Source organism: Papaver somniferum, chromosome 8 (assembly GCF_003573695.1).
Source record: "Papaver somniferum cultivar HN1 chromosome 8, ASM357369v1, whole genome shotgun sequence".
Lineage (NCBI taxonomy): Eukaryota > Viridiplantae > Streptophyta > Magnoliopsida > Ranunculales > Papaveraceae > Papaver > Papaver somniferum.
Window position 1 is genome coordinate 12,300,968 of NC_039365.1, and position 14,849 is coordinate 12,315,816.

Genomic DNA, 14,849 nt, shown 5'->3' on the forward strand with positions numbered 1-14,849 from the left:
AAATAAACAACCAGATTTTTGAAGAACAAAAACCCTAAATAAATAAAAACACTTTCTCTTCTTCTTCTTCTATCCCCAAACCCAGATAATAATGAAGCGGTCAAAACCATCTGATCCAACTCCTGGTACTAACGACAATGTTGTAAGTCTTTCCTCCTTAAACCCTAATTTCAATTTCCTCTCTTTTTCTCTTTGAGCTTCAAAATCAGGGCTTTTTTTTTATCTCAAAATAGTTTGAATTCATGTTTTGAAAGTGAAATACTGGCAATTAGGTTAATGGGTTAGTAAAAGATTTGATTTTTATTTGAATTTTACAGTTAACGAATGCTTTTTTAGTATTTCTATGTGAGGGGGAAGAGGAGATATAGATTGTTAAGCTGTTTTTTTGATTGTTTGATAGTAATAGACTTGTAAAACTTCAATTTGTTCGCAGTTCAAGGCTAAAAGAATAATAGCAGGATCCCCTTTTGATTCAAACAGGAAGGAACAACCATCAGGGGAATCAAAATTAGATGTAAAGAGAGCTGAAGAATCTCATCAGCATGTTAGAGCTTTAAACAAGCAATTTGCTAGGTTTGTAATTTGGCCCATCGTGGTGCTGTTGCCTGTGTTTTTTTCAGTGTTCAAATTGATCCTGTCTTTCTTTATTCATAGTAGTAATGTGTGCTTATTGTGTGTGAGCAGCTGGGTTCAACAGCAGTTACAACATCACCCATATGAACTTTGGCAAGATGGCGTCCAAGACTATCTTACTCATGCGATGGGCATTATGGTACAATCTCAATCACTCCTCGTGGTTTAACAGTTATCGTTAGGAAGTTCACTTGAAAGTTACTGCAGCCAGTTCATTAGTTTGTTATACTTGCTGACTTGTTGCCACTACTAGCTTTATTACATATGTCTACTTTGAAGAGTTATGCTGATGTAATTTATGCATCCATCAAACTACGGTATTGATTTTGTTATTTTGCGTTTAGATGCATGACTCATTAGCGTACTAGGGGGACTGCATTTGACTATTACGTCAAACTACGTGTTACCTTAAAAACTAACTACTGTCAGTGTTTAGGGTCATGTAATCGCTCAGATTGCAAAACAATGACAAATATTATGTGAGTTCTGAGAATTCTTCCCACAATGTTAGGGTAAATTAGAATAACACTAAGGATGTGTGTGTAGATGAAATTATAACAGGTTCTGCTCTTGGCAAGTTTTCAAATATCTGAATAAATTGATTTGCCTGATATGTAAACTTTGTTTACCCTCAATATGTTGTCTTTGCCGGTTTTGCTGCATCTAAATTTCGAATAAATTGCAACAACAAAAAAAAATTATGAGTTGCACTAAACTGATGAGTTTTTTCACTTTTTGTCTAAGTCTTTTTGTAGCGATTTTGGTTCTTTACTTAGTTACATGAGCTGTGCTCATTTCCATATTGTGCTGACTTTTTTCTTCCGTCTTCTTTATCTCTATTGTTTCTTTGTAGGAGAAATACAGTGACATTGTTGCTTGGATAAAAGCAAATGCAGCAAAAGGAGAAAGCGTAGCTAGCGCTGTGTCACAGGGCACAGAGAATAAATCGATACCTGAAGTGAAAAGTCCTGAATTAAAGTTTCCCTCTAATAATAATAGTGTGTTTGGAACTAGTAGTGCGTTTGGGAATAGTAGTGCATTTGGCAATAATAGTGTGTTCCGCAACAACAATGTTTTTGGCAGTGATAAAAAGTTGGTGCCTGAAGCAAAGAAAAATGAAGCAAAGTTCCAGTCTACTAATAATAGTGGGTTTGGTCAAGCGGGTTCAACCTTTGGCACTGATAATAAATTGGCTCCTGAAGCAAAGAATAATGAAGTGAAGTTCCAGAGTGGGTTTGGTGTGGCGGGGTCAACCTTTGGCACTGATAATAAATTGGTGCCTGAAGCAAAGAATAATGAAGTGAAGTTCCAGGCTAATAAGAATAGCGTGTTTGGTCTAGCAGGGTCAAACTTTGGCAGTGATAAAAAATCGGTGCCTGAAGCAAAGAATCATGAAGCAAAGTTCCAGTCGAATAACAACAGTGTGTTTGGTCTACCGGGGTCAACCTTTGGCAGTGATAAAAAATTGGTGCCTGAAGCAAAGAATCACGAAGCGAAGTTCCTGCCTAATAGCAACAGTGTGTTTGGTCTAACGGGGTCAGCCTTTGGGACTGATAAGAAGTTGGTGCCTGAAGCAAAGAATACTGAAGTGAAATTCCAGTCTAATAACAATAGCGTGTTTGGTCTATCGGGGTCAAGCTTTTCGCAAGGAACTGAAAAAAAATTGGTGCCGGAAGGAAAAAATAATGAAGTCAAGTTTCAACCAAATAACAGTAGTGTTTTTGGTCAAGGGGGTTCAAATGCAAGCTCTGCAAGTCCTTGGGGATCTAGCCTGATGTCAAACAGTCCGTCACCTGTCGTGTTTGGTAAGTGTTTATTTTGTCTCACTTGAAAACAAACATGTTAGTTAGCTTGACTCTAGTATATATGATTAGGAATAAAGTGTAGAGAAGTAAACACTGGGATGAAAGTAAAAGAATTCCAGTATGGGTTATAAACAAGAATGTTGCTTTGATTTTGTGATGAAACATCAACCTAAGTATGCCTCTTTTACGAGTACCTAATGGTGTATTTTTGTTACTCTCTCAGGGGGCAGTCAAACTCCGCTTTCTGTAAATCGTCAAGCTTCAGATGATGCAGATGCTGGTGAGACTTCTATATTATGAAACTGTGGTTCTTTATTGCTTAGACTGTTATCATTTAATTTGCTTTAGCCATCTTGGTGGAAACTCTAAATTAGCCACCTTTTGATACAAAGTGCTCTTTAGTTCATTTTAAACCGAAAGTGCATATTTCATCATGGTGTACACATAACAGCATTTGGACAAATAAAGTATTAAGTACTCATACCCCGGGGACTGTTGAGGCTTGTAATCTCTCTGGTATCTGTGCCACAGGTTATTAAAAATTACCTCACATATCATGCTAAATATTAATGACCCATATTCTAAACACCTTTCCAGGAAATGGAATATGTAGCAGGTGTATCAACTTCTTGGTTATTTGCTTTAGAGTTACAGTGTTATACTAAATGCATGTTGGAAACTTGAACAGTCATTCAGACCTTCACATTTATAATCTGTATGAAGTTACGTATTTGTCGTAGACGAGTCAAACCAAAACTTACTAGCATAAATTCTTGTTGACATTAGTTATTTGTCTTAGTATTATACGTAATCACTGATGATCTGATTTTTGATCTCTTCATATTTCTCAATAATATGTATGCTTGGCTTGGAAGTCGAATTTCGTCTCATTTTATTGTTATTTGTTATTACTTTATAAGAGCTGTGATTCTTATACAAATGATGTCGTTGGTTTTCTCCATCAGCAGAATGTAAATTATGACGCACTGATTTTTTATCCATACAATTATTTCTGACCATTAATTTGCTTTAGTTCTCGAGATAAGTAAATGGTGTCTCAATGAGCGAAATAAGGCACTCTTCATACAACAGTGTTTCTATTTTGGTAACCAGAGGTTTTTTGATGAATACCTCGGGTAATTACCACCCATGAGCTTTTTATGCTTCTAATGTTTGCATTCCTTGGCAAAAGTTTGAGTGTACACATTTGAGAGGCCTACTGGGAAGATGCATCCTTACCTAATACAACTAGCAAGAACTGGTTTTATAAATATAGCCATATGCTATCTTTTTCTCGAGATGTATAAATATTGGTTCTAGCATATGAGTTTATTCGCTTACGTGTCTTTGATGATATGCATCTGAATATTTTTTTGTAATGATCAGATGACGAAGTGGAGCAACCTAGCAGCCCGTCAGTTAAGAAGACTGAAGAAAAGGGTATCAAAATAGTATATGAACTCAAATGCAAGCTGTATGTAAAGGTCTGTTTCCTTGAAACTTAGTACCTAAGATGTTTGCAGCATTGATTTTTTTATTAATGTTGACTCATGTAGTTTTACAATAGTTTTTTTTATCTTGGTTTTCCTTTGGTGTTGGCTAAAAATACAATTTACTTCACTGCAAGTACCCTAAACTTTTAAGAAGATAGACCTTGAGCATTGTCCACTGAGTTTAATTTTTTGCTACTGTTGTTAATTATTGTTGCTTAAAGTCATGGTTTATCTTTACATATTTGTACAGTCAACCGATCCTGCTGATAAAGGATCTTGGAAAGACAAAGGTGTAGGTCAGCTTTCCATCAGATGCAAAGAAGGTGTTAGTAAAGCTACTAAAGAGTCAAAGCCAACAATCATTGTTCGGAATGATGTACGTCTTTGTTTTTGTCATTTTCAGTATTCGCAGATGATTTTGCTTTAACTGGAATAAGAAAATTCTAATGTATATCATATGCATAGATGATATTAGCTTAGCGCTGGAGTAGGAAAATCTTAATCACTATTGAACTCCTTGTTTAATGCTGGCAACTTCATTTCCCCCCCGGTCTTTGAGCAGAACTGATATTTCTCATTGTCTATGTGGGTGCAGGTGGGGAAGGTATTGCTCAATGCTTTATTATATCCAGGGATCAAAACAAATAAGCAAAAAACTGCCATTGTTGTGATATTCCATACTTCGGTAATACTTCTTGAAGCTTATATTTAATGACTGCATTTTGTTAGAGTAATGCTGGTATTTCAAATTGTTGTAAAGCTAGAAAGTTATGGTGCTGGTTTTAGTTGATAATTGCATTATATTCAATCTGTCTCCCATATGCATGTAGAGTTTCCTTAGTACTAGCCTCTTTCTGATTTCATAATAACTCTGAGGGTTTTCTTTGGATCCAACAGGTTGAAACAGATGGGAACAGCAAAGTTTTAGCTCAGATCTATTTATTAAGGACGAAATCAGAGGCCGACAGAGACAAACTAGCATCAATGATACAAGAATATGCTCCAGCAGCCTAAGGTTGTCATTAAAGTGTATTCTATTATGTACACTTGAGCTAGAAATAAATGCAATGTTGTAAAATGGGCACCTCAACAGATTTTATGTTTTATTTGGTTTTTACTAGTCATTTTTGTTTATTTATCCAATTTAGAATATCTGAAATTATTCTGTAAACGATTTTCTTTTTTCAATTAATGGAATTTTTCGTCATTTTTTTTTTCTTTTTTGAAAAAGAGATTGATATAAAGTTTCCATGAATTCCATCACTGAAATTACGGATCATCATTAAGTATTCATTCTGTTCCTGACTGTTTAAATAAGTTAAAAGAGACCATAGGTATGATCTACCCTATTATGTTTGATTGCATATTTATTACAAAAATCTGAGAGTTTTGTTGCCCAAATAACATTTATTCTGGTAACTAAACTAAATATCAAATTTTTTGGGGTTTCCAAAATCTTCGCTAATCAAATATCTTTGTGTGCGCGCAGTAAGAGTTGGTTCTGAATCACTCCTGAAAGAAACTCTATGATCACTCCAACATGTTATCCATTGGAAAGCTGCTTCAGCTCCAGCCTTCTGTAGCTCTTCTATGGTTGTACGATCGGCAAAGAAACCTCTATCTTCTTTAATTGTACTTGTATGATCAGTCACTTTTTTCCGTTTCATTTCTACTGTTTGGGTTTGTGACCAATTCCATCTATAGCTGTAGAATCCATCATAGTCAGAGCAATGTTAATATTTAGCACCATATGTCTTTTACCTCTGTCATCAGGGTATTTAATGATCTTGAGAACATCATCATTTCGAGAATTATAATATAGGTCTTCCATTATATTATGACCTGAAGTTTTTACGGTGTTATAGCTATTCATGAACTGTATTATACTATTTGCAATCGTATCACTGTTTTTTTCCTTTTCTTTCGAAAACAACATCACACCTTTTGCTTTTCATATGAACCAAATTATTATGCTACACAAGACATGCCAATCTATATCATAATCTTCCCTTTCTGGGTTTGCAAAATAATTAGATAACCAATCATGGAAGTTAACTGTTCCATTTCTAATGAAAATTCATGTCAAAGTTAAAAGGCATCCATATCTTGGAGGCGTAGTTGCAATGCAGGAACAAATGAGTTAAAGTTTCAATCGAATGCTTTAGACATGTCGATTTTAAGGCTCATAAAACCCTTCTTAGATTTTGAATTTTCCATCTTATGAATAATTTTATGAGCTAAATTGATATTCTCAGAAATATGCCTTCCAGAAATGAAGGATGATTGATAGGGTTAAATTATTTTTCCAAGAAGAACTTTCATTCTTCCTGCCATAAGTTTAGAGATAACTTTGTAACAAGTGTTGGTCAGAGAAATTGGTATGAACTCCACAGGGATAATAGGATTTAAGTATTGGGAATTAAATACATGAAAGAAATATTCATCTATTTAGATAAATGACCAGTGTCAAAGAAAATTTGGACCATTTTTACTAAGTCATTTCCCACGGTTTCCCAGTTCTGTTGAAAGAAGTTTAGAGGGAAACCATCTGCTCTCGGACTTTTATCAGGTTCCATAGAGAACAAAATCTTCTTAGTTTCACATTCTAAAGTTAAGGCACGGAGCATTTCATTGTCAGCATGATTAATACTAGTATGAATAAGATTTATCAAGTTCTGGTCAATATCAGGCGTAACAGTAGTAGCAATTTTATGGAAATGATTAGTTATATAATCTGTAATTTCCTCTTTGGTATTTAAAGCATCTCCAATGGTGTTTTAGTATATATACCATGTGGAAATCTAAAGGATAGGTATTTAGTTAACATTATATACATATGAAATCGTATTTTGATAAACATCTCCAATGGTAGTTGTATTCATACTTATTTTAATACAATTTTCATTTGCTTATAGGTTACTTAATTTAAAAACTGGGTCAAAATAATTTTAAAACAGAAAAATTGATGATGTGGGTACGGAAGAGAGTATCTAAATTTAGATACTCTCATCCAAACTCAAACTGCCAACTCACACCAATGTTTGATTATCCAACTATCATTGGAGAGAGTTTTTTATTTTATAATATCTAAAATCCTATGTGGCACCAGTTTTATTAGAGATCCAAACTCTATTGGAGATTCTCTTAGCCAACAATTGTTCTCATTTTTTATTGTTTCTATTGTATTACATTTCTTTTAAACCTCTGTTTAGCTTTGCTATGAAAAAATCTTGTGTACCTGTCTCCTAAGGCAATGTTCTGGTCCCTACTTTTTTCTTTCCAAAAATTTTCTTTGATAGCGTACCACTTAGCGAGTTCATTTATTAGGTTAGCTAATTCAGTTATCTTGTCAGGTTAATTGACCAAAGAATTAGTCTTTTCCATTTTTTTCTTTATGTGTCCTATGGTGTGATGTAGTTTTTTAAGTGGTAAATAAAGTTCGTTCAACTCGGACTTGTGTAGACTCAATTTCAGACTTAATAATAGAAAATAATAAAAATAAAGAAAATATATACACAAGGTTTGTCACAATGTCGAGAGATTACTGAGACTCAGGATTCCACCAAACCTCATACCATGTGGTTCAAAAATCAATTCTTAGACAATTATAGCTCTTGTTTATTGACTCTAATTCTTTTCCAGGGTAGATTTTAAAGATATTAACTGTAAATCACTAGCATGATGCATCAAAAGCACTTAGACAAAGCATACATCATCATACGACTTCACAACTAATTAAGAAAAATCATAAAACGATTAAATTAATGCAAAAAGTCATAAAAAGAATTAAATATAATTACCACACGTATGAAATATGGCTTCCTCCGTCATCCCAGTGTTGGGGTTTAGCTCCTCATATTAATCATGATCTCAAAATATGTGTTTGTTGCTCAAAAGATGATTAAAAGAGTGAAAAGTAATAACACAGACTGTTTGCAACAGTGTATTGGTGTTGCAAAATAGATGTTACAATGGAACTGTTACAGAAAAACTGTTGCTTTGTCGCTGATTTTAAAACCCTATAATAAGACTGCCCTGAACAGCTTAACGTGCTTCAACTGTTAAACAACGACACTTGTCTGCGACTGTCTTCCGAGGGTCAATGTTCTTCGCGTTCTTCTTCTTCAACAGCAGCAGCAGCAGAAACAGAGTTTGGTAAAGCTCTGATTTCTTCTTCTATGGCTCTCCTTAGGTTCCCAAACTCTCGACACCTCTTTTATATGACCCAAGGCATCTATTTATATCAAAAATACCAATTAAATCTCTCCCAAATCTTCCAAAATCTCTTTCCTTCTCTTCACGGCCAAGTTGCGACAATTTCTTGTTTTAGGATTTCTACGCGTTTCTGAGCTTTCCTTTTTATTCTAAACTCTTCCTTAGATAGATACAAATCTTTGGGAAGGTTTACAGCGTTTTAATCACTCTAAAATTCCCTAAAACAGGTCACACACGTGACTTTCCATATTTTCTTGTTGTGAGAAAAATCCGTCGTTTGAGCCCAATCTAATCGATTTAAACACCCATATCAGATTCCTAGACCCATAAGGAGTCTATCCTATGAAAATCAGAGGTTTAATCGACCTCAAACTCCTCCAAATCACGATTGCCAAAACTTCTCTTTAACTACACTTTTTTCCCGCCAAAACCTGATTTTTGAATGTTGAAGATGGTTGCCCCTTATCCAGAGTAGGGGTGCGATTAGCAGATGCCTGGAAATGGGATGCCCCTTAGTAATTAGGTTACCCCTTATCCAAAGTGAGGATCCGAATAGCAAATGTCCTCCCATGACGCAAAAAACATTTTTCGAGCCAATTTCGCCGCAAAATCTTATTTTTCCAAAAACACCTACAAAGACATAAAAAGCCAAAATAAATACAAAATCGATCACTAACAATATGTACAATTGAGATTATATCAGGCACAAAAATGTGTCTATCAAATATCCCCAAACCTATTATTTGCTAGTCCTCGAGCAAAAATAAAATAGAAATAAAATCATAACTCACTGTCGCAGGCATCGTCAATTGCATTTAGCGTATGCAATAAGCCTTTAAACCCCTAGGTGTCCCTAGTGGCGGAGTGTTGTCTCCGGAGGGCTTACCAGAGGTATACCCACAAAACCTTTTTACTCCAGACCCTAGATATCTACACAGAACCTTGGAAGGCACTAAAGAATCTCCTTGGTTGACATACTTATTGACTACAAGAGGAAGTACCCTGATGTGAAATTCCAATTGTTGTACACGAGTTTGCACTCAAGCATACTAAAATTCATATTAAGTGACATAGCTCTACTCAGATAGTCTCACTATGGACATCAATATCCGGAGTCAAAACTAATCACATTGATAGATCAAGAAGATGGATATAGAAAAACATAGATGGTTTTGATGTTTACTAGGTGAACGGTGTTTCTCATATCTGTCTGAAGGCCTCCGCAAAAATGAACCTATCCTAATGGACTGAGATACTAGTCTGACTAATATCAACACACTGGCATATACAAGGGAACCAGTGATTGATAATCCTAACTCTAGGTCAACACAACTGGCATATACAAGGGTTCCAGTGGTCGACTTTATTGAATTTATTCCAGTTGGTCTGATGGTTGGGTCTTTTTTTTTTTTTGTATCTCAATCACTCTAATTCACCCTAGCATTGGTAACAACTTGAATCGTGAGCCCCACCTAATCACTTAGATAAACATAGTTTAAAAACAAAACAAAATAAAAACAGAAGTGAAAAGGACTCAACGAGATATGGTGAAACTATCATGTTATTTCTAACACCTGAGCTCTGTGCTTTTATGATAGACTCTTTAGATGTTGCCATCTAGTCAGATTGGTTCCTCAACTCCTACAACCAAAATGATTCCATCCACTTAGATTGGTTAGTGCCATCCTTAATAAGCATAAATTTCTAGGCTCTGGAGTTTAATTGTGCAACTAAAAAGTTTCTCCTATACCCCCAAACTTAAATCTAACATTGTCCTCAATGTTCTAAAGATCAAATTAAAAGCATGAACAAGGATAAACTGTTACCATTTGAAGCAAAAGAGATAAGGAAAGATATTACCGTGTTGCATGAGAATGGGTTACCTCCCAAGAAGTGTTAAGTTTAATGTCTTCAGCTAGACTAAGAAAGGATTAGTCACCTTATAAAATCATAAAGTAATAGCCGAAATATCTGTGGGTCATCAAAACCAAATAGAGCTATCACAAGTAAAAGGAATCTGCAGCATGCCAAGAAAATGAACAAATAAAGTACACCCTTGTTTATTTTCCTGTTTAAGACAGCTACATCTAGTTGTGGTTCAGGTTCAAGATCTATAACTGGGTCCAAATAAAATATTTTCATGGGTTGCATTTCCTCATAGGTTAGATCCAAATATTCAGGTTCCAGAGTCTGGAAAAACTCAAATACAAACTTAGAAGCACATAATAATAATCTGAATAATTGAGGATCCTCTAAGTCAATCAGATTTGACTTACACAGCTGACCACAATGAGAGTGGTGATCTTCCTTAAACAAGTATGTCGACTCTAATCTCCTAAAGTAATTAGGTTTAGTCTCAAAACTTAATATTCGACACATTTGAAAATCAAACATTCCCACATTTGGAAGAAAAATATTTGGTGGGAAAACAAAGTCAATCTGGGTATCATAGCCTGGGTAAACCACATCAACCAGAGGATGGGTTTCTAATAACTGAAATTTCTTGTGGACATCACTAGGTTCAGGAAAACGTGTATGAAGATAATCTTGTAAAATGGTTGAGGCACATGTGTCAAGTCCCAAGTGAGGTACCTTTCTAAGAGTTAAATCACATGGAGAATGATAATCACCCCCAAACTTAGAGTTTTCAGTGTCTCTAGAAAGACTAGTCACAACTTCCCTAATTTCAAGGTCGTCTAATTCATGAAAATGGTCAATTGATTCTTCTAAGTCGGGTACATTCTCACTCATCTCGACGAGTTCATTTTCTTTTTCTAAGTCTATTGTTTCTAAATCGCTAGACTCAAAATATACTCGTTCCTCTAAACCATTATTAGCTTCGTAATCAAAAGGAAATACTACATCGTCTAAAACGGGGGTATCTCTAGTCAAATCCTCGTCCTTTTGAATAGGTGAATAATTATTAAAATTATTTGGATTTGAACTAGAAATAATATTATTATTAAGCTCAGTTGGAGTAGCAAATTCCTGATCACTGTGCCTATTTATTTTAAATTCTTCATCAACAGTATCCTCATCATGATCATTATAACGACATGAAAATGGATGAACCTCATCTAAACAAATAGTGTAACCAATTTTATCCTCGTCATCCTGTGTATGCAAATAACTATCCTCATTTTCAAGGGTATTATTGGAGACACTGTATTGAAAATTAAGATTATTTCGAGCAATTCTTTCGTTCGTCTCAGCTATCAGCTTGAGGGATTCCTCTAAAGAAAGTTTTCTTTCGTCATAAACTAAGTTATTCATCTCAGCTATCCTACGTGTCGACTCTTCTAATTTCCTGAGAGACTGTTCTAAAGAAGAAATATAAGAATTTTGCTCATATGACCGGTGCGTATGTGGATAGTAATTGGGCTCACCATGGTATGGACCATAATCTTCAAAAGGCTGATGTTCCCAACTACTATTCACACTATGGTCAAAGTAGTAACGTCCATTTTGAAACTCAGTCGCATATTGATTGTATTGGCTATTGTAATACCAGTTCGACATTCTACTGCAGGGGTGTGAGTTGTCACACAAAATAAAACCCACTGACAGGGGATTCGTGGGTGAATAGAGTCTTACCTCCCGTACCAGACGGCTGATGAACCGTTGAAGTCGACTCGGGCCACAAACTCCAATGTCAGTGTACGAACCCGAGGGGACGAGACAGTATCGTAACTTTCGTTCTTCCCTGCAAACAGTTTATATTTAATTTTTAACCCTTCCTTAGGGTTTCAAAATAATAATAATGTCCAGTCCAAAAATAAAGTCAAAAATAAAAATGTCCAAAAAGGAAAAAAAAATTACAAAAATAAAATCCTATTTACAGTTTCTAAAAATAAACAAAATAACTATATACAAAATCTTCTTCTTCACTCCTTTCAGATTCCTCTTTTCTTTCCTTCTTTGGCGATGATTTCCTTTTATAGTACTTTTCTTTCCTTGTAGCTTCGCTCCAAATCTGAAAAGAATCGAAAAATACCAAAACGCGTAAAAAAGAACAAAAATAAAATAATAAAAATAAAAATAAACCTAAAACAAATCTAAATACAAATCCCCCGCAGCGGCGCCAAAAATTGATGTAGTTTTTTAAGTAGTAAATAAAGTTCGTTCAACTCGGACTTGTGTAGACTCAATTTCAGACTTACTAATAGAAAATAATAAAAATAAAGAAAATATATACACAAGGTTTGTCACAATGTCGAGAGATTACTGAGACTCAGGATTCCACCAAACCTCATACCATGTGGTTCAAAAATCAATTCTTAGACAATTATAACTCTTGTTTATTGACTCTAATTCTTTGCCAGGGTAGATTTTAAAAATATTAACTGTAAATCACTAGCATGATGCATCAAAAGCACTTACACAAAGCATACATCATCATACGACTTCACAACTAATTAAGAAAAATCATAAAACGATTAAATTAATGCAAAAAGTCATGAAAAGAATTAAATTTAATTACCACACGTATGAAATATGGCTTCCTCCGTCATCCCAGTGTTGGGGTTTAGCTCCTCATATTAATCATGATCTCAAAATATGTGTTTTTTGCTCAAAAGATGATTAAAAGAGTGAAAAGTAATAACACAGACTGTTTGCAACAGTGTATTGGTGTTGCAAAATAGCTGTTACAATGGAACTGTTACAGTAAAACTGTTGCTTTGTCACTGATTTTAAAACCCTAGAATAAGACTGCCCTGAACAGCTTAATATTCTTCGGCTGTTAAACAACGACACTTTTTTGCGATTGTCTATCGAGGGTCAATGTTCTTCGCGTTCTTCTTCTTCAACAGCAGCAGCAGCAAAAACAGAGTTTGGTAAAGCTCTGATTTCTTCTTCTATGTCTCTCCTTAGGTTCCCAAACTCTCGACACCTCTTTTATATGACCCAAGACATCTATTTATATCAAAAATACCGATTAAATCTCTCCCAAATCTTCCAAAATCTCTTTCCTTCTCTTCACGGCCAAGTTGCGACAATTTCTTGTTTTAGGATTTCTACGCGTTTCTGAGCTTTCCTTTTTATTCTAAACTCTTCCTTAGATAGATACAAATCTTTGGGAAGGTTTACAGCGTTTTAATCACTCTAAAATTCCCTAAAACAGGTCACACACGTGACTTTCCATATTTTCTTGTTGTGAGAAAAATCCGTCGTTTGAGCCCAATCTAATCGATTTAAACACCCATATCAGATTCCTAGACCCATAAGAAGTCTATCCTATGAAAATCATAGGTTTAATCGACCTCAAACTCCTCCAAATCACGATTGCCAAAACTGCTCTTTAACTACACTTTTTTCCCGCCAAAACCTGATTTTTGAATGTTGAAGATGGTTGCCCCTTATCCAGAGTAGGGGTGCGATTAGCAGATGCCTGGAAATGGGATGCCCCTTAGTAATTAGGTTACCCCTTATCCAAAGTGAGGGTCTGAATAGCAAATGTCCTCCCATGAACGCAAAAAACACTTTTCGATCCAATTTCGCTGCAAAATCTTATTTTTCCAAAAACACCTACAAAGACATAAAAAGCCAAAATAAATAAAAAATCGAGCACTAACAATGTATACAATTGAGATTATATCTGATACAAAAATGTGTCTATCATGGTGCTTGCTATTTATATTGCCAAAGCTAGTTCTATTCCATAATTTCATAATGTGTTTTACTATGCCAAGTTTCTTGTTTACTTTATATGATGGAGACCCTTTGACGTTTGTATTTTAACTGTCCTGAATTAAAGATTTACAATCCTCGTGCTTCATCCACTCACTAAAGAATTTAAAGGGAATAGGCCCATCATTCCAATGGTTATACATAGTTAGTTTTATAGGCACGTGATCAGGAACAAGGGGCCCTAGATGTTTAATACTAGAGTTAGTATATTTCTGATTCCATTTATCATTCACCATAGCCCTGTCTAATCTTTGTTCAATATTCTGGTCATTTTGCCTATGATTATTCCAAGTGTAATTATAGGCAGTAAACCCTAGGTCCATTAGGTTGCACTTGTTTATTAACTTATTTAAAGGTGTTAGCCTCATTTTCCTTAAAAGGATATCGACTTTTCTTTTGTTCCTCATGAAAGACAACATTCAAATCCCATATGATTATCCAAGGTTTATTTATCTTATCAGCCATTTGTTTTATAATTTTCTAAGATTTCAGTTTCATATTTCTATATGGACCCCCATAGAAACAAGTTAGAATTCAACTACCGTCATTTATATGATTCGTAATAGAAGCATTTAGCATGGTCTTCTATGTTTATGTTAACATTATGGTTAAAATCATGGAATTTCTCGTTGAATCTGAACATGTCAACCACGGAATGTCAGAAGAGTACAAAATTACAATTTTATGCCGAATTAGCTCTTCAGTGTGCATGTTCCTGGCTGGTATTAGTATATTAATTTTTGAATCTTTTTTATTAAGAGACCTACTGCCGAAGCACGATACATCATGTTGTATTAGTACATTCTGGCACCGTATAGTACAATTCATAAGTCTGTCGTAACCCAGCGATAAATGTTATCTATTTAATAATCTGTTAGATATTCATAACTCCTACGTCACATATACTACCAAGGATATATCAGTGTTGATTTATGTTCCAACCTAACAATAAGGAAAAGGTAGCACTCCATTACCAAGAAAGTATCATAAAGCGGAAGCTGCATTAACAAGTATC

At 34.9% G+C, this 14,849-nt stretch overlaps 1 protein-coding gene across 1 annotated transcript; it reads left to right on the top strand.

Moving 5' to 3' along the window:
- The first annotated feature begins 10 nt into the window (after positions 1-10).
- On the top strand, positions 11-5,138 carry LOC113301151. Its single transcript, XM_026549917.1, has 9 exons — positions 11-142; positions 434-573; positions 685-772; positions 1,487-2,438; positions 2,662-2,718; positions 3,825-3,922; positions 4,182-4,307; positions 4,527-4,616; positions 4,829-5,138. Exons 1-9 carry the CDS (start codon positions 92-94, stop codon positions 4,943-4,945), a joined length of 1,719 nt encoding a protein of 572 aa, XP_026405702.1. The 5' UTR covers positions 11-91; the 3' UTR covers positions 4,946-5,138.
- The last annotated feature ends 9,711 nt before the right edge of the window (positions 5,139-14,849 follow it).

Bases quoted from the DNA above. Each gene is read 5' to 3' on its own strand.
- LOC113301151 (XM_026549917.1), top strand. From the start codon at position 92: ATGAAGCGGTCAAAACCATCTGATCCAACTCCTGGTACTAACGACAAT. The intron at 143-433 runs GTAAGTCTTTCC...ATTTGTTCGCAG, and splicing joins CTGGTACTAACGACAATGTT to TTCAAGGCTAAAAGAATAAT. The intron at 4,617-4,828 runs GTAATACTTCTT...TGGATCCAACAG, and splicing joins TTGTGATATTCCATACTTCG to GTTGAAACAGATGGGAACAG.